At 44.8% G+C, this 24,665-nt stretch overlaps 1 protein-coding gene across 2 annotated transcripts in view; it reads left to right on the top strand.

The window, feature by feature from the left end:
• LOC126259976 (uncharacterized) overlaps window positions 1–24,665 on the top strand; it is a 177,711-nt gene that overhangs the window by 133,699 nt on the left and 19,347 nt on the right. For both annotated transcript variants that reach the window (XM_049957102.1, XM_049957101.1), the window contains 2 exons: window positions 9,326–9,840; window positions 13,419–13,517. In XM_049957102.1, the coding sequence (XP_049813059.1) occupies window positions 9,326–9,840; window positions 13,419–13,517 (614 nt within the window). The remainder of the gene's footprint in view (window positions 1–9,325; window positions 9,841–13,418; window positions 13,518–24,665) is intronic.

Genomic DNA, 24,665 nt, shown 5'->3' with positions numbered 1-24,665 from the left:
GGAAGGTTGGGAAGCACTGCACTAGACCAACCCGAGCATCTCCAGAAATTGCGTTGTCGTGGGCTGTAATGTATGGCCCCTGGATGTGTAAATTCTGAAGTTGCTCGTGTTGGTCGAGTGGATCGGTCATGGAGGCGTGTTCAGATAGCCGAAGTGATCAAGGCGACAGCTCGCGATAAGCGGGAAATTCGGCTTCGAGTCCAGGTACTGCGCAAATTTTCATGTGTCGGAAACAGCTGACGTCAATGCATAATAGCAAAATGTGAATATATTCCGTAACTAATGACACATGTCTAAATAACGAAAAATGTACATGAGACTTGTGGCAGTTGTGCAATTTTAATCTCTAACGGACGCTGTTCCCATGTATTCAGTGCCTGCACTTACAATAAAGTGTAAAGGATGAGCCAGATAGTAGGTGATTTTACTTTATTATATGAGCTTTCAAACGGTAACTTCATTTTTCCGTTATGGACAAGCCACGGCCGGCAATGTCGCCTGCCTGTAAATTCTTTCGTCCCACAGTTTAGCAACAGGAAATCAGCACCGAGGAAGGGCACCTTGGCCACAAGCCTCCCTCACAGCTGACGAGGTAACGCCGCCCTAGGCTTTCGCTCTGGAAAATTCCATGGCGCCCGCTCGGTTTTCTCGATCCTGACCAATCAGGGCGAAGGAATCCGCGTGGTCGAATATACCTGGCCGCCCATAGCCGGGCCCGCTCTGTTGTATTCTTGGTCACCCGCGAGTCGGATGCCCGCCCTGTAGCAGTGAACATCTCCCGCTTCTCCCGGTGCTGCGGCACTGTGGACTTACAAGGGAACGGCACGAGCGTGGGGTCTGGGATTTGTCCGAAATTTTGTGTGGTGAAAGAGGACCCGTAACACCTCACGTGGTTAAAATATTAGGATGCACTACCCGGAAAATCCCGGGAAAAATCGATTCAAAGTTTCTTAGGTGACTTATGTGTATAAAATGTAAGTCCATTGTCGAGGCGCCGTCTGGCGTACATGTTTAGGGCTCGGATTCTTACGCCAGAGGTCTCGGGTTCTATTCCTACTCTGGCACTTTTTTTTCTTTTGTTTCATTTTTTTTGTTATTCCACCAATTATTCAGAAAGTTTCCCAAACCTACATTATCTTTAACAAATTAGTTACATTATCAAATAAAAATTATTTTCTTTTTGTCCAACAACACAATTCATTGCGGTGGGTTTTCCATTTTTCATTGTAAAGTATACAGGGTGTTACAAAAAGGTAAGACCAAACTTTCAGGAAACATTCCTCACACACAAATAAAGAAAAGATGATATGTGGACATGTGTCCGGAAACGCTTAATTTCCATGTTAGAGCTCATTCTAGTTTCGTCAGTATGTACTGTACTTCCTCGATTCACCGCCAATTGGCCCAATTGAAGGAAGGTAATGTTGACTTCGGTGCTTGTGTTGACATGCGACTCATTGTTCTACAGTACTAGCATCAAGTACATCAGTTCGTAGCATTAACAGGTTAGTGTTCATCACGAACGTGGTTTTACAGTCAGTGCAATGTTTACAAATGCGGAGTTGGCAGATGCCCATTTGATGTATGGATTAGCAAGGGGCAATAGCCGTGGCGCGGTACGTTTGTATCGAGACAGATTTCCAGAACAAAGGTGTCCCGACAGGAAGACGTTCGAAGCAACTGATCGGTGTCTTAGGGAGCACGGAACATTCCAGCCTATGACTCGCGACTGGGGAAGACCTAGAACGTCGAGGACACCTGCAATGGACGAGGCAATTCTTCGTGCGGTTGACAATAACCCTAATGTCAGCGTCAGAGAAGTTGCTGCTGTACAAGGTAACACTGACACGTCACTGTATGGAGAGTGCTACGGGAGAACCAGTTGTTTCCGTACCATGTACAGCGTGTGCAGGCACTATCAGCAGCTGATTGCCCTCCATGGGTACACTTCTGCGAATGGTTCATCCAACAATGTGTCAATCCTCATTTCAGTGCAAATGTTCTCTTTACAGATGAGGCTTCATTCCAACGTGATCAAATTGTAGATTTTCACAATCAACATGTGTGGGCTGACGAGAATCCGCACGCAATTGTGCAATCACGTCATCAACACAGATTTTCTGTGAACGTTTGGGCAGGCATTGTTGGTGATGTCTTGATTGGGCCCCATGTTCTTCCACCTACGCTCAATGGAGCACGTTATCATCACTTCATACGGGATACTCTACCTGTGCTGCTAGAATATGTGCCTTTACAAGTACGACACAACATGTGGTTCATGCGCGATGGAGCTCCTGCACATTTCAGTCGAAGTGTTCGTACGCCTCTCAACAACAGATTCGGTGACCGATGGATTGGTATAGGCGGACCAATTCCATGGCCTCCACGCTCTCCTGACCTTAACCCTCTTGACTTTCATTTATGGGGTCATTTGAAAGCTCTTGTCTACGCAAGCCCGGTACCAAATGTAGAGACTCTCCGTGCTCGTATTGTGGACGGCTGTGATACAATACGCCACTCTCCAGGGCTGCATCAGCGCATCAGGGATTCCATGCGACGGAGGGTGAATGCATGTATCCTCGCTAACGGAGGACATTTTGAACATTTCCTGTAACAAAGTGTTTGAAGTCACGCTGGTACGTTGTGTTGCTGTGTGTTTCCATTCCATGATTAACGTGGTTTGAAGAGAAGTAATAAAATGAATTCTAACATGGAAAGTAAGCGTTTTCGGACACATGTCCACATAACTTATTTTCTTTCTTTGTATGTGAGGAATGTTTCCTGAAAATTTGGCTGTACCTTTTCGTAACACCCTGTATAAGGAGAATCATTGGATTTTTAATCAGAATAACAAATTCGATTGGGAAACATTCAATTTTTATACATATAATAATTATAAACAAGAACCGCAGTGGTAATTGATGTGTCGGCAGCTGGGCCAACACCTTGTAGATAGAGGTGGCTTAAAAAGGCACGCTGACTAACGCAGACGGGCGTGAAGTACTGGAACAGGATACGTAATTAATGCTATGAAGAAAAGAACGGAGCTTCTCATATACTTATCTTTAATGTCTTCTTGTACATCTCTATGGTGAACACAAGTGAGACTCTAATTACAATCACTGTAAGGCTAATGGCGCCTTGCTAGTTCGTAGCCATTAACTTAGCTGAAGGCTATTCTGTCTCTCGGCTAATGAGAGAGAAAGGCTTCGTACGTCTAGTCGCTAGCTCTGTCGTCCGTACAACTGGGGTGAGTTCGAGTCAGTCTCTCGAGACCTGCCTTGTGGTGGCGCTAGGTTTGCGATCACACAGTGGCGACACGCGGGTCCGACATGTACTACAGGACCGCGGCCGATTTAAGCTACCACCTAGGACGTGTGGTGTCTGGCTGTGACACCACATTCCTCCCCCGCAAATCAGCGAACGGTCGTGAGATAAGGCTTCCGCCCGCCGTGGGGAGGACCCCATGTTGACGTATGCGATGAGGTGGGGAGCCTAACAACAGGCGAGGCTGTGCCACCCGCACCCGCCCATTCGGTCCGAGGGGAGCTAGGAAACGCCTGAAAACCTAGTCCAGGGTGCACGTCAACATGCGGTGTATGCGCCCGTAAAGAGACAGGAGGGGCCGAAGGGTCGACCTCCATGTGGTCGGAGAATCCGACGCGCGATGACGACATCTGGTCCGGAGCGGGCAAGAGTTCCATGGCGGAGGACAGCTGGTCACGGGAAGCGATCGGCGGCGCGTGACCCAGGGAGGCGCGTGGCGGCTGCAGCGAAGCGTCCACTGCGGGCGGCGCCGGAGGCGGCTGCGGCGGCTGCGCGACGCCATGAGGCAAAATGGAAGGCAGCGTCGGTAACACCTGGGGATGAGGCGAGCCAGTAGATGGGTCCCCAGGGCGCTGACCTGACGGCTCCGTCGCTGAAAGCAGATGAGGAGCGGCAGGACCCGGGCGACGACAGAGGCGCAGCTGATTGAGATGCCGACGCACCTCTCCAGAGGCCCCCAAAACCAAATACATCGCGCGGCCGAGGCAGCGAGGAATGCGCCCTGCGAGCCAACGCTGTGAACCGCGATAGGTGCGATAGAAGACAACGTCGCCAGGAGCAAAAGCAGGAGTCTGCCGCTGCACAGGAACCTGATGCGGCGGATGCAGCAAAGACATCAAGGTTCGATGAGAACGACCATGGAGCAACTCAGCCGGCGAGCGACCATCGCGGGGCTGAGAGCGATACGAGGACAAAAAGAGCAATAAAGCGTCCTCCCAAGAATGCGACACTTTCAATTTCAACATCTGTGACTTGAAAGTCCGGACCAATCGTTCTGCGGCACCGTTTGACTGAGGCGAAAACGGCGCGGACGTCAGATGTTGAATACCATTGGCCTTGCAGAAGGACTGAAATTCTGCGGACATGAACTGTGGGCCATTGTCGGAAACAATAGTCTGCGGAAGACCTTCAATGCAAAAGATAGCAGACAAGGCGTGGATTGTGGCAGAAGACGTCGTGGAAGACATCCAGACAACAAAAGGAAAATTACTGAAAGCATCGACCACAACCAACCAACGAGCATTCCAGAATGGACCAGCAAAATCGATGTGCAAGCGTTGCCAAGGGGAAGTGGCTTTCGGCCATGCAAAGAATTTCCGCGGCGGAGCGGATTGTTGTTCGGCACACGCCACGCAAGAGGAGCACATATTCGTAATCGCAGCATCGATTCCGAACCAAGTACAGTGCTGACGAGCAAGTTGTTTCGTACGCACTATACCCCAATGTCCGTGGTGAAGAAGCCAGAAGACAGAGGACTGTAACGAACGTGGGACCACGACTCGGGACTGATCATTATCAGAACGCAACAACAAAACACCACGTCGTACAAAAAGTCTCTCCTTGTGAGCAAAAAATCGGCGAACCAGCGGATCCTCGATCCGTGACTTGGACAAGGGCCATTGCGTAGCAACAAAACGCAAAACAGTAGCAAGGACAGGGTCAGCAGCTGTGGCTGTAGCTACACGACGAAAATCAATCGGAAACGATTCGACCACGTCATCGGTTTCCACATCAATGAACATGCAAGCAAGTTCAGAAGAATCGAATGCTTTATCCTCAGCAACAGGCAAACGGGACAACGCATCAGCGTTTCCGTGCTGAGCAGTGGACCGATACAAGATATCGTAGCGGTACTGCGAGAGGAAAAGAGACCAGCGAATGAATTTCTGCGCCGTACGCGGAGGTACCGGCTTGTTCGGATGAAAAAGCGATGTCAAAGGTTTGTGGTCCGTGATGATGGTAAAGTGACGACCATACAAGAAATCGTGAAACTTAGTAACATCAAACACGAGAGCTAAAGCCTCTCTTCTCTATCTGTGAATAATTTCTTTGCGCAGATGAGAGCAATGTTGATGCAAAGGCAATAGGGCGATCATGCGATCCATCTTTGTGCGCAAGCACAGCACCGATCCCGAAATCCGATGCATCGACCATCAACAAAAGGGGTTTTCGGGGATCGAATGGCGTAAGGCAAGTATGTGAAAGCAATGCCGATTTCAACTGGCGAAAGGCGCGTTCGCATTCCGTCGTCCAGACGAACGGAACACCTGTACGGCGTAAGCGATGAAGCGGGGCTGAAATGGAAGAAGCATTGCGCAGAAATTTATGATAATAATTTATTTTACCCAGCACACTCTGCAGCTGTTTCAAGTTCTGCGGTGACGGCAAATCCTGTATGGCACGGAGGTGCTCTGGACTCGGATGGATGCCCTGGGCATTTATTACATGGCCCAGGTAGGGTAAATCCCGAGCAAAAAACACACATTTGTCCTTCCTCAAGCGAAGACCATTTTGTCGCAAGACCTGAAATAAAGTTGGGAGATTTTGCAAATGTTCGGCCTCTGTCTTTCCGGAGATCACAATATCGTCCAGATAGTTCGCAGCAGTAGGGACCGACGCACAAACAGTTTGTAAATATTGCTGAAACAATGCAGGTGCGGATGCACACCCGAATGGCAGTCTTTTGAAGCGATACAAGCCAAGATGCGTGTTTACCACCAAGACGCGCTGGGATAAGGATTTGCATCTGCTAGGTCCAACTTTGAAAAATATGTTCCCGGGCACAGTTTGTCAAAAAGATCTTCCGGGCGGGGCAAAGGAAAAGTTGCAGTCACAAGTTGTGGATTCACAGTTGCCTTGAAGTCCACACAAAGTCTCAATTTTCCGGAAGGTTTTGGCAAAATGACTAAGGGTGAGGCCCAGAGAGAAGCCTGCACACGTTCAATTACACCTTGAGATTCTAAATCGTTTAATGTTCTTGCGACCTCATCACGCAATGCGTGGGGAACATTGCGCACTCTGAGAAACTTCGGTTGCGCGTTTGCTTTCAGTTCCAAATGTGCTTCATAGTTCTTAGCGCCATCAAGGCCCGGTGCAAAAATGTCCGCAAATTCTTCACATAGACTAGAAACACTGGCGGAAGGCACAGCCGGATTCACTGAGAGGACCTGATTTACTATAGACAAATTAAACAACTGAAATAAATCTAAACCAAACAAGTTCACTGCAGTAGAAGAACGAAGAACGTAAAATGACACAAGGTTTGTTTGTCCATTGTATGTTGCAAGGAGGCTGCACTGTCCCAACACTGGTATTTTCTGGCCTGAGTAACTATTGAGCTGAACATTTGCGGCACGCAACGGAGGTTTGCCCAGTTGGTTGTACGTGTCGTGATTGAGCAATGAAACTGCAGCTCCGGTATCGAGCTGGAATGGTATCACTTTGCCTGCAAAGTCTAAGTCGACAAAAAGTTTATTGTCCTGTTGACGACAAAAGCGACTGTTTCGTGCAACTGGAACAGACACTGGGACAGAATCACGTGCGACGTGACGGGACTTCCGTCGACGGCGACGGCGACGCACACTGTTTGTGGAATGAACACTGTCCCCGGACGGGGTGGAATGAACTACATGAATATCCATGGGCGAAGGTTCACGAGCCTGAGTTTCCTTGGTTCGATTCCGGCGCGAAGCAAAGGGCCTGGAATTGGTGTGAGTGTCTGATCTGAGCTGTTTCTGGCAAACACTTTGGACATGTCCTTTCTTATGACAGTAAAAGCAAATAGCTTGGCGTGACGGGAAATTTTCACGCGAATGTCTAGTTGCACACCGCGGGCATGATTTCACTGCATTAGCTTGCTTACGCGGCGCACGTGTTTGCGAGCTAGGCTGCCGCTGCGCTGACGGGCGCGAGGGCCGCTGAGCGTCCCGTGCAGCGGGCCCGGCGGGCCGGTTAATGTGACACACTGCCGGCGAAGTTGCAAATGAGTCCTGAGCAAAGTCAAGTGTGTCTTGCCTGTCCAATATGTCTATCACTTGTTGAAGGGAGGGATTAACTAGTTTCAAAATCTGTTCCTGTATGCGAACATCAGAAACGTTCTGTGCTATTGCATCACGTACCATAGTATCTGAATAAGGAAGTCCACATTCGCATTCAAATGCACACTCCATAGTAAGTCCTTGCAATGTCGCAACCCACTCCCTATTAGTCTGACCAGCCGTACGTTTTGTACGAAAGAACGTATACCTTTTTGCAACGACATTTACTGTTTCCTTGAAATAGGCATCTAAAGCAGACAAGAGTTCTTCGTAGGACAGAGTTGCTACGTCGCGCCGGGGAAACAACTTCACTATCACTCGGTAGGTGGACACACCAACACAAGAAAGCAAAAACGGCTGCCGCTCATTACCTTGAATTCTGTAGGCTGCTAGGTGGAAGTCGGACTGGCGGGACCACTCTTGCCATGTCTCGTGGGTTGCATCAAAGGGTCTGAATTGAGGTGCAACAGCATGTTGTGGCTGCGGTAGCGATGAAGCGGCGGCGGCCGCATCGGTGTGCAACGCACGTTGACCCTGGACGAGCTGTCCAAGAGCATCCAATAACGCCTGCGTCTGCTGATTCTGCAAGCGATAAAATTCGGACAGTACATCTGGAGATTGTGGCGAAGCCATGACACAAAGAAATTAGGGCAAAGTAAAACACAAGAGCCTTTGTAGACTCGTCGCCATGTGATGTGTCGGCAGCTGGGCCAACACCTTGTAGATAGAGGTGACTTAAAAAGGCACGCTGACTAACGCAGACGGGCGTGAAGTACTGGAACAGGATACGTAATTAATGCTATGAAGAAAAGAACGGAGCTTCTCATATACTTATCTTTAATGTCTTCTTGTACATCTCTATGGTGAACACAAGTGAGACTCTAATTACAATCACTGTAAGGCTAATGGCGCCTTGCTAGTTCGTAGCCATTAACTTAGCTGAAGGCTATTCTGTCTCTCGGCTAATGAGAGAGAAAGGCTTCGTACGTCTAGTCGCTAGCTCTGTCGTCCGTACAAGTGGGGTGAGTTCGAGTCAGTCTCTCGAGACCTGCCTTGTGGTGGCGCTAGGTTTGCGATCACACAGTGGCGACACGCGGGTCCGACATGTACTACAGGACCGCGGCCGATTTAAGCTACCACCTAGGACGTGTGGTGTCTGGCTGTGACACCACAGTAATCATCGTAAAAACAAACAAAGCAATAATTTTTGCGACATCTTGCGCAACATATAAAAGCGGATTTTTTACAATCACAGGGCGTTTGCAATAAATCTGTACAAAAATATGCCCCATAACATTTACGAAAAAGTTTTGAGTTTCCAATAATTTTGAGGCAAACTTGGCATATTGAATCATGTCTCGGAATATTGGTGACGATAACTGATAGTGAATTATAGAATGCATTTTTATACAGTCTTCCCGGGAATTAATTTCACGATTCTCCTGTAACAATGCGCTGCAATTTTGCAAGCAACAGAAGAAAAAGAAAGTGCCAGAGGAGGAATCGAACCCGAGACCTCTAGCGTAAGCGTCCGACCGCTAACCATGTAGGCCAGACGGCGGCTCGGCAAAGGAATAACGTTTTCTACTCATGAGACACCTAAGAAACTTTGGATCGATTTTTCTCGGGATTTTCTGAGTAGTTCGTTCTAATATTTTAACCACGTGAGGTGTTAGGGGTCCTCTTTCACCACACAAAATTTCGGACAAATCCCTGACCCCACGTCGTGCCGTCTCCTTGTTAGTTTTGGCAGACTTTCGGTAGCTTCACGAACTATCTTTCACCAAACTCTATGCTCTGGCTCACCCTCACCTCCCTAGGCCCGTGTGGCCCCTTTTTAACATGCTTACGCCAGAAAAATGGCCTTTGTCTAAATTTTGTCCTATTCATTTCATAACGCCCACCACCTGCCCATACGCCCATCCTGTACAAAAGTGATTAATTTGTCCTTTTAATTTCAGGAAACAACCTGACCGTGTAGGTACGGTTTCTGAAAGAACGAATGACAGCTCACACGTGGAAAGGGAGTGCACTGCAGAGAAATCGAATGCCTCCGCGGATTCCCATGTAGGAAATAATGGAACGTTCAGTCCTCTGACACCTCACTACGAATTCCACCTGCCGAAGACTGTCGACAAGCCTGAAGGCAGCGGGGATTGCTCTGGTGGACAGAGAGCCGTGCTACGCGCAGAAGCCGTCGCCAGCAGTCTGCAGGTGACGACTAGCCCGACGGTGAGCGGACAGCGTGTGGCGGTGGCGATGCGACAGGGAGGCGACCGTGTTGCAGAGTCCAGCGGAGGCCACGGAGAGACACTGACGGAGCGGTCCAGTGAGGGTCACGAGGTGGTGAGCGTGTCCAGCTCCAGAAACGTGCACCTGGGCGGCGTCAACTACGTGCTGGGCCCGCTCAGCGTCAACCACGTGCTGCAGCGCTCCAGCGTCGAGAGGAGCATCAGCGTCACCAAGCCGGACCAAGGTAAGGGGTGGGCAACCATTAAACAATTTCTGGGGGGTCACCAGTCTACTGACTGGTTTGATGTGGTCCACCGCGTCTTCTACTCCTGTAACATGAAAGTGAGTTAAAAATGTTGCTAAGTCGCATAACTAATGCAGATCCCGATTGTATAGAATCCTTTGTCTTGCTCATATGGATGTTTCTGGTGTGAATGGATCAGCTCATGAACTGGCCAGTCTGGAAGTCTTTGAATAGGCTGAGGTCAGGAGTGGGCAGATCGTGGGTTAACCTGGCAAAAAGATGATACACTAAAGAAAACAAAACCCAAGGTGACTGCAGGGAAGAACAGACTGTTCAACACATGCTTCAGTATCGACTGTGTCCAGCCATCTGCACAGAAGGTGACGTGCAAGTCCCTTATACGTTTTGCTGACTGTTGTCACACCATGTATAGCTAACAAAACCTGGTAACTACACTAAACACGAACAACACTAATACACTCTGATGGCCATTCTACCTTTTGCACAGAATTACAACTCCAATCGTTTACACATCTGCTGATGCTGTGTACGAGAACGAAGTTACATTGAGACTTGGCTGTGTCTTCTCGGTGCTTCATTTTTTGTCAGGCTGTGTATAATAATAATGTTGCCAAAACTGGTTAACATACAACATTTTTAGTCATTATTTCATATCGACATTGTGTGTGTGTGTGTGTGTGTGTGTGTGTGTGCGAGAGAGAGAGAGAGAGAGAGAGAGAATGAGAGAGAGAGAGAGAGAGAGAGAGCAGTTTTACTAATGTAGGATACTACAAAAACTGAGATGATATTGTTGTGGATGTTGTAATTTTTGTTATTTGGGATGAATCCATATTGTTTTCATTGGTGTTTGCGTATTTGAAGTGTTTCGAAGTTGTCTAGTTTCTTTCTTGTTGTTTGACTATGTAAAATGCCGATACTTGTGTTAATATCACAAGTAGTATCATTCTCCATATACTACAATATATATAGTCATTGCATTAAATACAGTTTTCCGGAGGCTGCTGATATAATTTAAAGATGTGTGTTGTAACAATGATACTTCGTCAGATCGCAAAAGTTTTAGAAACTCATTTTTAATACAATGGTTGGGTTAAAAGAACTGAATGTGGGAAAACAGACGTCATTGAAAACAAGGGAAGACAAGGTCTACGGTGCTTACAGGCTAAATGCATGCATTAGATGTACCACGAACTAGCTTTATGGTGTCAAGACATCTCGCCATTTTTCTGAATGCGTTCTGGGTGACCAAACGACACAGTTCTGAGGATGGCTTCCTTAGCTATTAAATCAACTTCTTCACTGGAAGAATGCTGGTATGAGCCTTAATCCAAAGAACTCATATTTGACCTCGGATTTTACACTGTCTGCATTGCCAAGTTATAGCTAACATTACTTGTCTTGGAACTCCACTTCTTACACTTTATAAGATTAAAAAATAACATGATATCTTATAAAATCAAGACCACGAGAACCTTGAAAATATCGTCCTCTTACATGTTTCAATGCACCTACAGTTTCAGCAGCAAAAAAGGAAATTTCTTTCATTAATTGGAACATTTTGAAGCAAATGTTTGAGGAAAGAGAATGGCAAACCAAAACTGTCTTCCTATGTCGTTCTAAAACGCTCAACGTAATATGTAAAATGTCTGATCGTTTTTCATCTCTTATATCAAGATAGTGTTTTCAAACGTTTTTGACAAATTAATGTGCAGGAGAGCAGCGACTCATGTCAGTACACATAATTAGTTGTCACACTTGACATCTGGCATTGCGAAAGGAGAATCCACAGAAAATGTAATTTATTCTTTTGTGTACGAGGCACTGACAAGGCTAAACGGTAGTTTGAGGACCGCAGATATTTTCTTGATTTAAATATAACATATAATTGCGTGGACCCTGCAATAGTCTTGCACAAGTTGTAACATTTTGTGATTAGGCAACAAGCGTAACAATGGTTCACTTCGTATCTGGAAAGTAGGGAGCGGTAGTCCAGTTTCAACAAATAGGGAAGAGGTTTAAATCTGATTGGGGTTACATAATGCCGGTGTCACCACGGGATTCGGTAGAGGGTCCTTTGCTTTTCTTCATTCAAATCAAACATTTGCCAGTAAACATGACAGATGACCCGAAACAACATATAAGATGCTGTTAATGATGGGCATGTTTGCTCGATACTAGTCCCTCATTAAATAAATAGAAGTAATATTCGATGGTCAGCTTACGTCAGTCTCCTGTAGCTGCCTAAACGGTGGATATTTGTCAGAGGACAAATAAGGTAAAAATCAAATAAAGCAAAAGGTACATGTAACGTAGTTGGTTACATACGTTGCTAATAGTGCACGGGAATGTATTATAGTGTACTGCTTCTGACGACGTTAACAGGATTCTCTGTTTATTCTTTCCATTATATAAATTTACCACATGGTATCCCTACATCGATATCCCTGCTATACAATGCTTTTGCATCGTCTTTATGACACAGAAATGAGAAAGAAATATTCTTAGTTACAAATGAAATGTGGTTCAAGTATTAAATTATATTTTAGTGAGAAGCCTGGAAGCTCCTGACAAACGTTTGCAACATATTGAGACATGGACAGCTAAGTTCGCCTGCTGTGGGCATTTCTCTTACCGACTTCAGTATCTCCGTATGAAGCAGAACCTGATTTCACATCTTTCCATCTACCAGTGCCCCACTGATACATTCCAAATTATTCAAACGCTCTAAAGCATATCGTGCCAGACTAGCACTCATTGGAAAAGGCGCACTGGGAGGAACGGCTTCGCCACAGCTTATGGATTGTTTTCAGAATGACCGTTTTGCAGAAGAGTGTGTGCTGTTCCCAAAGTTTCTGACATTTTATATTATGATCCTTGCCGAGACTCGAACTCGGAACCTCGCCTTTCGAGAAACAACCTCTACTCCGTGTATAACAAAGCTTTTGCAATATCCTTCTTCCAGGAGTGCTAGTGTGTGGAGGGAAACTTGTGAACTTGGCAAAGTAGAAGGGTGATGTGGTCGGGACCAATACTTCCCAAGGCAAGAGACAACGTTTCAGTTTCGTTTCCGATCCAGCACATACAAAATTTCCAAATAACTTGCACCCCACTGCTATATGTAACACTCATGCTTGGATACTAATACCTTCATCATACGTTACGATGTAGCATGGCCGGCTGAGGTGGCCGAGCGGTTCTAGGCGCTACAGCCTGGAACCGCGCGACCGCTACGGTCGCAGGTTCGGATCCTGCCTCGGGCATGGATGTGTGTGATGTCCTTAGGTTAGTTAGGTTTAAGTAGTTCTAAGTTCTAGGGGACTGATGACCTCAGAAGTTAAGTCCCAAGTGCTCAGAGCCATTTGAACCATTTGATGTAGCATGATAAGAGTGCAGAAGAAGCCACTTACAATCTTCCACGTAATACTGTGGCAAGAACATTTTTTATTACTTCAGTATTAATAAAATAATTCTTTATTGTGTGCCAGAAGAGAAAAATGATCGCCACGAATGCAACGTTTCGTCTTTGGGCTCATCCTCAGAAACGCTATCTGTTACAGACAGCGAGCTGTGTCTGGTGCAACGCGAGGAGTGGGGAGCGCACCCGACAAAGGAAGAACACACGCCTCTGCCCGAGCTCATCTCCAGAGTGATTATCTGTGAGTATCCTCCTCCAAAGTGGATCCATCTCTCTCAAGAATCACTTGTTTTCCCTCGTGGGGGTGGAAACTGTGGTGTCACCGCTAGACACCACACTTGCTAGGTGGTAGCTTAAATCGGCCGCGGTCCATTAGTACATGTCGGACCCGCGTGTCGCCACTGTCAGGATCGCAGATCGAGCGCCACCACACGGCAGGTCTCGAGAGACTGACTAGCACTCGCCCCAGTTGTACGGACGACATTGCTAGCGACTACACGTACGAAGCCTTTCTCTCAATTGCCGAGAGACAGTTAGAATAGCCTTCAGCTAAGTCCATGGCTACGACCTAGTAAGGCGCCATTTGTACCATTGCATGTATCTCAAGATAGTCTCACTTTTATCATCAAGAATGCTGTATACCAAAGGACGATATAAAAGTTAAGTGTTCTAGAAGCTACGTTCTTTTCTTTATCACATTCATCACGTATCCTGTTCCAGACTTCGCGCCAGTCGGCGTGTGTGTACGTGTGCCCTTTCGGCTACCCGTCTCTGTGGACTGGCTGCCTTAACAGTCCACTACAGAAACTCTTTCGGAGATTCGCAGGAAAGCCATATAACTTACGTCACTCACCGCTGTCATAATACGAATCTAGTACGAACATAACCATTTCCAGAGCGTGTTTCTTGACTTATTTGTAAACTGAGTCGCGTTTTACCTGTGTTGTAACTTACATTTCCTTTTCGTTATGTTTGGTACTTCTTGTACTGCAAAATATCAGTAAGTGAATTTATACGCCAGTATGTCTGCAATCGTTGATATGTGGCGTTGTTAACTGTCATCATATAGATCTTTCGGAACTTTAGAGGAGAGCTTTTTCTTTTGTCTATGTTCATTTCATATTTGTTACATATGATATCACACTCCTGTAACTGAAAATATACTGCTTACTAAGTGCTTAATTATCTTATTATTTATACGCATAGAAGATTATTTCAAATACCAGATACTAAAGATTTTCTAACAAGCCTTTAGTACAACTATTTTTAGAGTTGTACTTTAGAAGATTAAATTCTCCTGGGCTCTGTTCCATTCACCCGTTAAGCATTGCAATTACAAACAATATGTGTAGAGCATCTATAATATTGTGCCCACATCTCACATTTCAATATCAGCACAGTCATAATTCAAGGGGAATCTCCCAGTTACATTGCTATTAAACTGAATGATTAATCATGATCACAAAACGGCAAATGGAGTGTGGAACAAACTGACTTTTTATAGCCTCTCCCGTGTTTATCACAAAATCCTTATATGAAATACGCAATGAGTTTGATAGATTTATGGAACAGACTACGTAGAATACCGGCTCTCTAAATTAATTGAAGACGATTTCTTCCAATGATTTCCATTTAGTCTCCATGAACACTTCTGTTATTTTTTCATGTGAGCTGTTCCGACCTGTTACAATACCGGCAGTGTTTTTTGAATTCTTTTAACTTATTCCTTCAATCATTAGTGTCCTACCAGTAATCTCTAAACTAGATGCCGAGAACTCCAGCCGCCTAAGCAAGCCGGATAAAGATTCTAATACTTCGTATCTTTCCCAATTTCAATATGGTGATCACGAAGTAAAACCTTTTTAAAGCCAAGATTGTGGTGTCACCGCCAGACACCACACTTGCTAGGTGGTAGCTTAAATCGGCCGCGGTCCATTAGTACATGTCGGACCCGCGTGTCGCCACTGTCAGGATCGCAGACCGAGCGCCACCACAAGGCAGGTCTCGAGAGATGTACTAGCACTCGCCCCAGTTGTACGGACGACATTGCTAGCGACTACACGTACGAAGACTTTCTCTCAATTGCCGAGAGACAGTTAGAATAGCCTTCAGCTAAGTCCATGGCTACGACCTAGCAAGGCGCCATGGCGCCATTAACCATATCTGGAGAGAGTCTCACTTGTATTATCAAGAGCGATGTACCGCAGAAGTGAATAAAAGTTAAGTATACGAGAAGCTCCGTTCTTTTCTTTATAGCATTCATAACGTATCCTGTTCCAGACTTAACGCAAGACGGCTTGAGTTGACGCGTGCCCTTTCGGCTACCTCCCTTGTGTCTAGACTGTCTTGTCTAGACACAGCAAAGATCGCGTAAATATTTCTTCATTTACAAACAACCTGTTTCGACAGACTTCGTTGTCATTTTCACGTCTGTAACATAGTGCATAAACATGGAATATATCGCTTGTCATGAGTTATGACATAATTTTTGAGATAAAAATTTTAGTTTGGCATAACAAGAAACAGAAATGGAACTGTACTTTTACATATCTTCAAACATTTTTTTGTTATAAAGTGTGTTCATTTTGATTTACATCTCACTTCAAGTTGTCATGTAAGTAAAATTCATGCACTGTGTTAGAGACTTGAAGGTGACACCACGAAGTGTTACTAGAACGCACTTCAAGTTGTCATGTAGGTAAAATTTATGCGTTGTGTTAGAGACCTGAAGGTGACACCACGAAGTGTTACTAGAATGCAAAAGAAAATAATTTTCGAGTCTGCGTCAACATTAGCTTATTATACAGCATGTTACACTTATCTGGGAAAGAACAGGATGTAATGTTTTAAGATAAATACAAAAAGAACTCACACATCTGACGTACCGGTACTCCTGATAATGGCAAACTAATATATCTTCTGCATTATTTCGCTTACGCTTTTTTCATATATTCTGCTGTCTGGCACCAGACGACTTGAACCAATAAATTAGCTACTACATCAGGTATACAATCAAATATGTGTAATTCGTAAACTTAAGATTTGTAAACAATACAGAAGCTTATGGAATAAAGGTGACATCGTTTGCTTGGATTGGCCACTAATGATTAATATTACGCATGAACAGAGCAAGCAATCCTTATTAGTTACTGTTGTTGTTGTTGTTGTTGTTGTTGTTGTTGTTACTGTTGTTTTTGCTGTGGTCTTCAGACCGAAGATTGGCATAGTGCAGCTCTTCACGCTAGTCTGTCCTGTGCAAGTCTCTTCATCTCCGAATAACTGTTGCAACCTGCATCCATTTGAACCTGCTTACTGTATTCAGGCGTTATCTGGGATAGATACCGGGGAAAACATCAGACAACACCCGAAGGCCAATACCTTGGATACTTCGAGTTGGGGAGTACGGTCAGCCACCGTTTCTCTAATAAAATGTTTTTTTTTTACCTTTATTCATTCTACAACATCATTAACTTGATTTTAAAATAGTAAGTGAACATTCGTTATCATGAACAGCAAAAGCCTCAATACAGTTTCTCAATGAAAGTTCCTGAAGCATTATTTAACCAATGGTCTCTTGAGTAATAGTAGGTCAAATAACAGCTCTCAAAATCAATTTACAGCGCTTAAAACTCAAAATCCCTTTTCAAGCAAAGGAAAAAAATAGAAATTGCATAAAGCAATGTTAAATGAGCAAATGGCTCTGAGCACTATGGGAGCAATGTTAAATAAAAGATAATAACGCCACATGGCGATACCACAATTTTCCTAGATATCACCTGTGATCTCTAAAGGCAATAAAATATTGATCACAAAATTTTAATTAAAACAACAACATAAATGCAATAAAATCTGATTTCTATCACCTTACATTCAAACCGTGTAGCCTCTGTGAACCGCACAGTATCACAAAATATTTTACTTCCTCCTAAACACTTTACACCATAAAATACGTTACACCATAAACCTCCCTACATGTGATGCATACTACACCCAACAAATTATGACAAATAATTAAGAATAGACGTTATAATTAACCAGGTATGTAAATTTTTTCCTTTCAAAATAAATAAAAAATACGCAAATCTACTCAAGCTCATTGGTTACATCCGTTAAAAAATATACAACACGTATCTTTTGATTTCGTCGTGGTCATGCGCTGTTGTGCACCGTGCTGTCCTTCAGGATCACATGCGGCAAGGGAAAGATTTTTCACGATGTACAAAACGTTAATACACCTTGACCAACTTACACAAATTGCATACTGGGATTATACGTCGATATGGATGCTGCTCGCAAATCTTAAACCGGGCTAGGAAGTAGATGCGGTACTACTTAACACTTAGACTATACCGCACCGCACCAAACAGCAGTACGGTGGGTCAGACAAGAGGCAAATCAACAACTGTTGCAAGGAAACCTCAGCAAAGGGAGAAAGAAAATATGTGGGGCTTTAAACACTTGGCAAGGCCACACCAAACCACAGAATGACATGCCAAGCTGAAGTATGAAAATACTATCGGCGATTTCGCCACAAGTAGAACTGTAAAATACTATAATAAGTGAACTGTAACTCGATTCGTAAGCGTCCGACTGAGTAGCTCCACAGTCGCATTTGCATGACTACAAACACTTATCAGTACCTCCAAAGTTCAGTCATGGACGCTACAGAGTGTCAAATTACTCGTTATAACTGTAGATAACAGAGTTTAACACGCTAGGGGCCGACTTAAGTTTCTTAATAAGACAAGCAATCTTTCGGTCTCTCACTTGGATCCACCTTCGATCCAAAACATTTACATTTACTTTAAAGCAGCTAAATAGATGACAATGCCAATATCAAAGCTCTCCTCCCAAACAGCGCTCTTACTGGAGACTGCAGTACCGAAGCAAAGCTTACACCACTCACAAGTCTAATATACGCGCCAGCAACGTGCACCTTTCTCGAATTCTCATGTTCACCTCATACACCAAACTTGCCATAATTCTTCGTCGGAATCGAAGGGCAGAACCAAGAAATCACTTCTCAGCCCTCGAATAACCACACGATGACCGCCATCGGGACAACACCGGCCCTCTACGCTAGGATATTCGAGCCCACAGCGTTCCGTCCCCAACCGTCTGCTTGCACGGGGCCCCAACTACCAGACGCCCTTGCCCTCCGTCACAGACTTCGCTCCTCACCCACAGTCCAGAGTAACTCAGAGCAACCCCCTTCTTCGCTCTGTGCATGTCGCGGAGCAAGGGAAGCCAACTCGCCAAAGATATGCGGCGATAGAGACTCCAATCCGAACTTGATATTTACATCGCGGCGAGTACTAAGAAAGCGGGTGATTTCAAAACCAAAAAAAAAAAAAATTTAAAAAGCGAGCCGTACCGGCTCAGTTCCTTGGCCTCCTTCCATCCCCCCTCCCCAGTGCTTAATTCCAGTATTATCTCGACAACACCTTGATGCCTGAGAATGTCTTCTATCGCTCAACCCCTTCTTTTATTCAAGATATGCCATAAATTTCCTTTCTGCCAAATTCTATTTAGTACCTTCTGACAAGTTACTCGATCTACCCGTCTAGCTTTCACCATTCTTCTGTAGCACCACATTTCGAGAGCTGCTAGTTTCTTGTTGTTTGAAACACTTGTCGTTCACGTTTAAATTCCGTATAAGGCTACTCTCCAAATAACTTAAGAAGAGACTACTATAAAACATAAATTTATTTTCGATGTTGATAAATTCCTCTTTTTCAGAAATGGTTTTCTTGCTATGGCCAGTTCGCATTTTATATTATCTCTATTTCGGCTATCATCAGATATTTTGGCGCCCAAATAGAAAAACTCATCTACTTACACCACACTCTATTAACTTCCTTTTACTTTTGTTGATGTTTATCATATAGCCTCCTTTCAAAACACTATCCACTCCTTGCAACCGCTCTTCCTAGTCATTTGCTATTTCTGACAGAATCGCAAACATCAAAGTATTTATTTATCCTCCCTGGCCTCTAATTCCTTTTCCAAATTTCTCCTTGCTGTCCTTTACTACTTGTTCATCGTGCAGATTGAATAATAACGGGGAGAGGCTACAACTCTGTCTCATTCTTTTCTTAACTACTCCTAATCTTCGACTCTTAGAAGTGTAGTCTGATTTTTACACAGGCTGTTTATAACCTTTCACTCTGTGTGTTATATCCCTCATACATTCAGAGTTTCAAAGGGTTTAATCCCGTCAACATTGTCAAAAGCTTTCTCTAAACCTACAGATCTGCCTATTTTTAAGCTGTCTTCTAAGATAAGTTGACGAATCGCTATTGCTTCGTGTTTTCCTAAAATTCTCCGGAACCCAAGATGGTCATCCCTGAGGTCACCTTCTACCCACTTTCCTTTCTTTTGTAAATAATTTGCAAAGAATCTAAGAGGGCTGCTCAGATTGTCTCCTTTGTCGTCTATGTAGATCAGAAACAGCAGAGGGCCTATATTACTTCCTTGGGGAACGCCAGATATTACTTCTGTTTTAGTCGATGACTTTCCGTCAGTTACTACGAACTGAACTATCTAACAGGAACTCAAGAATCCAGTTCCACAACTGAGACGATTTGATTAGATGACGCTTGTGTGGAACGGTGTCGAATGCCATCTGGAAATCTAAAAATACGGACTCTATTTGACAACCGCTGTCGATAGCTCTCATTATTTCATGAGGATAGGAGCTATTCCTGGATCCGTGATGACTATTAGTCAATAAATCGTATTTTTTTCTCGAGATAGTTCATTATGTTCGACCACAGAATACGTTCCAAAACCCTACTTCTAATCGACGTTAGTGAAATGGGTCTGTAATTCAGAGAATTACTTCTGTTTCCTTTCTTGGGTATTTGTGTGGCTTGTGCAACTTTCCGGTCTTTAGGTACAGGTCCTTGGACATTGAGCTATTACATCAGCATACTCCGAAAGGAACCTGACTGGTATGCAATCTGGGCCGGAAGCCTTACCTTTATTAAGTGATTTAAGCTGCTTCACTACACCAAGGATACTATTTCTGTTACTTGTGTTGGCAGTTATCCTAGATTCGAATTCTCAAATATTTACTTCGTCCTCTTTGTTGAACGAATTTCGGAAAACCGTGTTTAGTAACTCTGCTTCTGTGGCACTGCCATCAGTGACATAACAGTTGTTATCGCGCAGTGAAGGTATTGATCGCTTCTTTCTGCTGGTGTACTTTACATATGACCAGAATCTTTGAGGTTTCTGCCCGACTTCGAGACAGAGTTTCGTTGTGAAGTTCGCGCTAAATTTCGAGTTCCTATAAAATTTCGCCAATCTACATCTACATCTACATTACTCTGCTATTCACAATAAAGTGCCTGGCAGAGGGTTCAATGAACCACCTTCAAGCTGTCTCTCTACCGTTCCACTCTCGAACAGCACGCGGGAAAAACGATCACTTAAATTTTTACGTGCGAGCCCTTATTTCTCTTATTTTATCGTGATGATCATTTCTCCCCATGTAGGTGGGTGCCAACAGAATGTTTTCGCAATCTGAGGAGAAAACTGGTGATTGAAATTTCGTCTTGTGGATTATGCGTTCTTTTAAATTTGGAGTGCTTTTTTCGTTGTTTCTGCAAGAGTGTTCTGACCAGTTCAGTGTACCAGAAGGGGTCAGTACCATCGCTTTTTAATTCGTGTGGTAAAAATCTCTCAATTGCGGTCGATACAATTTCTTTGAATTCAAACCACAAATGGTCTACGCTTACATAGTCAGATCGGAGGGAGTGGAGACAGTCTCTTAAATAGGCGTCTAGCGAATTTTTATCGCCTTTTTAAATAGAGGTACATTGCTTTTATTTTTGATGGGTTTGGATATTACGGCATTCAGTCTCGCCTTGTGGTCACTAATCCCCGAATCTGTCATGATACTCGCTATTTGTTCAGAATTATTTGTTGCTAACAGGTCAAGTATATTTTCGCAACCATTTACACTTCGAGTGGGCTTCTGAACTAACTGTTCGAAATAATTTTCTGAGGAAGCACTCAGTACAATTTCGGTCAACGTTTTATGTCTACCGCCGGATTTGAACACGTATTTTTCCCAACATATCGAGGTCAGATTTAAGTCACCACCAACTAAAATTGTATGAGTGGGGTACCTATTTGAAATGAGGCTCAAGTTTTCTTTTAACTATTCAGCAACTACTAGGTCAAACGAACCAATTACTGATTTATTTCAATTGTCAAGCATAACCTCTGCCCGTATTAACTCACAGGAACTACCTATTTCAATTTCACTATACGATAAACTTCTTCTGACAGCAATTAACACTCCACCACCGACTGTATTTAATCTGTCCTTTCTCAACACGTTTACGTCCTTTGAAAGAAATAGGTTCAAATGGGTCTGAGCACTATGGGACTTAACATCTGAGGTCATCAGTCCCCTAGAACTTAGAACTACTTAAACCTAACTAACCTAAGGACATCACACACATCCATGCCCGAGGCAGGATTCGAACCTGCGACCGTAGCGGTCACGCGGTTCCAGACTGAAGCGCCTAGAACCGCACGGCCACACCGGGCGGCATTGAAAAAACTTCAGCTAAAATTATTTCCAGCTGTATTTCTGTACCTATAGCGATTTGAGCTTTAGTGCTTTCCCAACACAGCTAATACGATTTAGAACTACAATATTAATTTATGCTATCTCTACCTTCCTATGTTTTCCCTGCGCCGCTGTGGACTGATATCCTTTCTGTTGTTTCCCGAGACTCTCTAACCTAAAAGACGATCCAGTCCCTTCCACACAGCCCCCTATACCCGTGTAGTCGATTCCTTTGTGTTGTGGATTCATGATGTATTAAGCAGAACCCGGAAACCCACCACCCGATGGCACAAATCGAGGAATCTTTACCCTACACGATCGCAGAACCGCCAGAGCCTCTGATTCAGACGCTCCTACCCAAGGGCCATAGCCGGTACTGTCGACGACGCTGCAGATAGTAAGCTCTGCCTTCATCTCGCACGCAATACTGGCAATCCTTACCACTTTAGCTATCCGGCCGAAACCAGAGAAAATCCCTTCTGATCCAAAGCGAGACACATCGTTGGTACCATGAGCCACCACTTGCAGTTGGCTGCACCCTGTGCTCTTCATGGCATTCGGAAGCTCACTTTCCACATCTGCAACGACTTCACACGGTATGCACAAGGAGTGCACACTGGACTCCGTCCACTCCTTTCAGTCATATCCCTAAGGGCAACCATTACGCACCTAATGTTGGAGCTCCCAACTACTACCAAACTCGCCCCCTGTGAAGGTCCAGACCTTGCAGGTCGAGAGGCTTCCTCTGGAACAGGTTGAGCATCTGCATCTGTCTCAGGGAAATCATCAGCCACAGCTATCGCCTGAAACCTGTTCGTCTGAAGAATCGAAACGGCCTTCCGACTGGTTCCCCAGAAAGTCTTGCGACGCCTGTCAGACTCTAGAACGACTTCCCATTCGAACACAGGTGACAGGTCAGCCTCAGTACAAGCAGTAACTGGGGAACACGTGGACATACTCCACATTCCTCGGATTTGCACATCTGGCCCCCACAATGATGCGGCTTCAAGCTGTTTGACAGCGGCTTCAAGCTGTTTGACGAAGCCAACACAGCCTGGAGCCGTGAGCGAAGGACCACCAACTCAGCTTGCATTTGTACACAGCAATCACAGTCCCTATTCATACTAAAAATGGCTTAAGATATACACTAGACAGTTAATAAACATAGAATTGTGTTTGATAAATAAACATGCACGATATTAACGTTTTTAAACTAAAGATTACTCAAACATGCAAGGTATTACAAAAAAATGAACTAGTAACTACACAGATACACTTGTTGTAGCTGGCATTCACAGTCATAAAAAACTTTTTGAAGGACATCATCTTTATGCCAGTGACTGTTATAAGTTTAATAGGATTGACAACGACATACAAATGTGTCAGCTTACATTACGTTGACATAGCTTAAAGCCATAATATCAGCAATTGATAATGGCCTAACGCTGAAATTGCAATAGTGTGTAATAAAAACTTATAACAGTCACTGGTGTAAAGATGATGTCCTTCAAATAGTAACTACACACATAACTGAAAATATGTCGATTCTGTTTGAGGCTCGTAAAAATATGTACTAAACGGTGCACTCGCCTTATTAGCAGCAGGAACGCGAGGCACTATCTCACTGACGGACTAACCGACACTGAGCTATGTTAACCACAACAAAAACACCTGTACGATACTAGGGTCGATGTAAGCGTCGATAACAATGGCTGTACTTTAGGCTACACTGTTACTACACTGCTGGCCATTAAAATTGATACACCAAGAACAAATGCAGATGATAAACGGGTATTCATTGGACAAATGTATTATACTAGAACAACCACCTCTGGCCGTAATAACGGCCTTGATACTCCTAGGCATTGAGTCAAACAGTGCTTTGATGGCGTGTACAGGTACAGCTGCCCATGCAGCTTCAACACGATACCACAGTTCATCAAGAGTAGTGACTGGCGTATTGTGACGAGCCAGTTGCTCGGCCACCATTGACCAGACGTTTTCCATTGCTGGTAGATTTGGAGAATGTGCTGGCCAGGGCAGCAGTCGAACATTTTCTGTATCCAGAAAGGCTCGTACAGGACCTGCAACATGCGGACGTGCATTATCCTACTGAAATGTAGGGTTTCGCATGGATCGAATGAAGGGTAGAGCCACGGGTCGTAACACATCTGAAATGTAACGTCCACTGTTCAAAGTGCCGTCAATGGGAACGAGAGGTGACCGAGACGTGTAACCAATGGCACCCCCTACCATCACGCCGGGTGATACGCCAGTATGGCGAAGACGAATACACGCTTCCAAAGTGCGTTCACTGCGATCTCGCCACACACGGATGCGACCATCATGATGCTGTAAACAGAACCAGGATTCATCCGAAAAAATGACGTTTTGCCATTCGTGCACCCAGGTTCGTCATTGAGTACACCATCGTAAGCACTCCTGTCTGTGATGCAGCGTCAAGGGTAACCGCAGCCATGGTCTCCGAGCTGATAGTCCATGCTGCTGCAAACGTAGTCGAACTGTTAGCGCAGATGGTTGTTGTCTTGCAAACGTCCCCATCTGTTGACTCAGGGATCGAACGTGGTTGCACGATCCGTTACAGCCATGCGGATAAGATACCTGTCATCTCGACTGCTAGTGATACGAGGCCGTTGGGATCCAGCACGGCGTTCCGTATTACCCTCCTGAACACACCGATTCCATATTCTGCTAACAGTGATTGGATCTCGACCAACGGGAGCAGCAGTGTCGCGATACGATAAACCGCAATCGCGATAGGCTACCATCCGACCTTTAACAAAG

Source organism: Schistocerca nitens, chromosome 5, assembly GCF_023898315.1.
Source record: "Schistocerca nitens isolate TAMUIC-IGC-003100 chromosome 5, iqSchNite1.1, whole genome shotgun sequence".
Lineage (NCBI taxonomy): Eukaryota > Metazoa > Arthropoda > Insecta > Orthoptera > Acrididae > Schistocerca > Schistocerca nitens.
The sequence above is the reverse complement of the archived record's forward strand: the minus strand, read 5'-3'. Positions and strand labels throughout refer to the sequence as shown.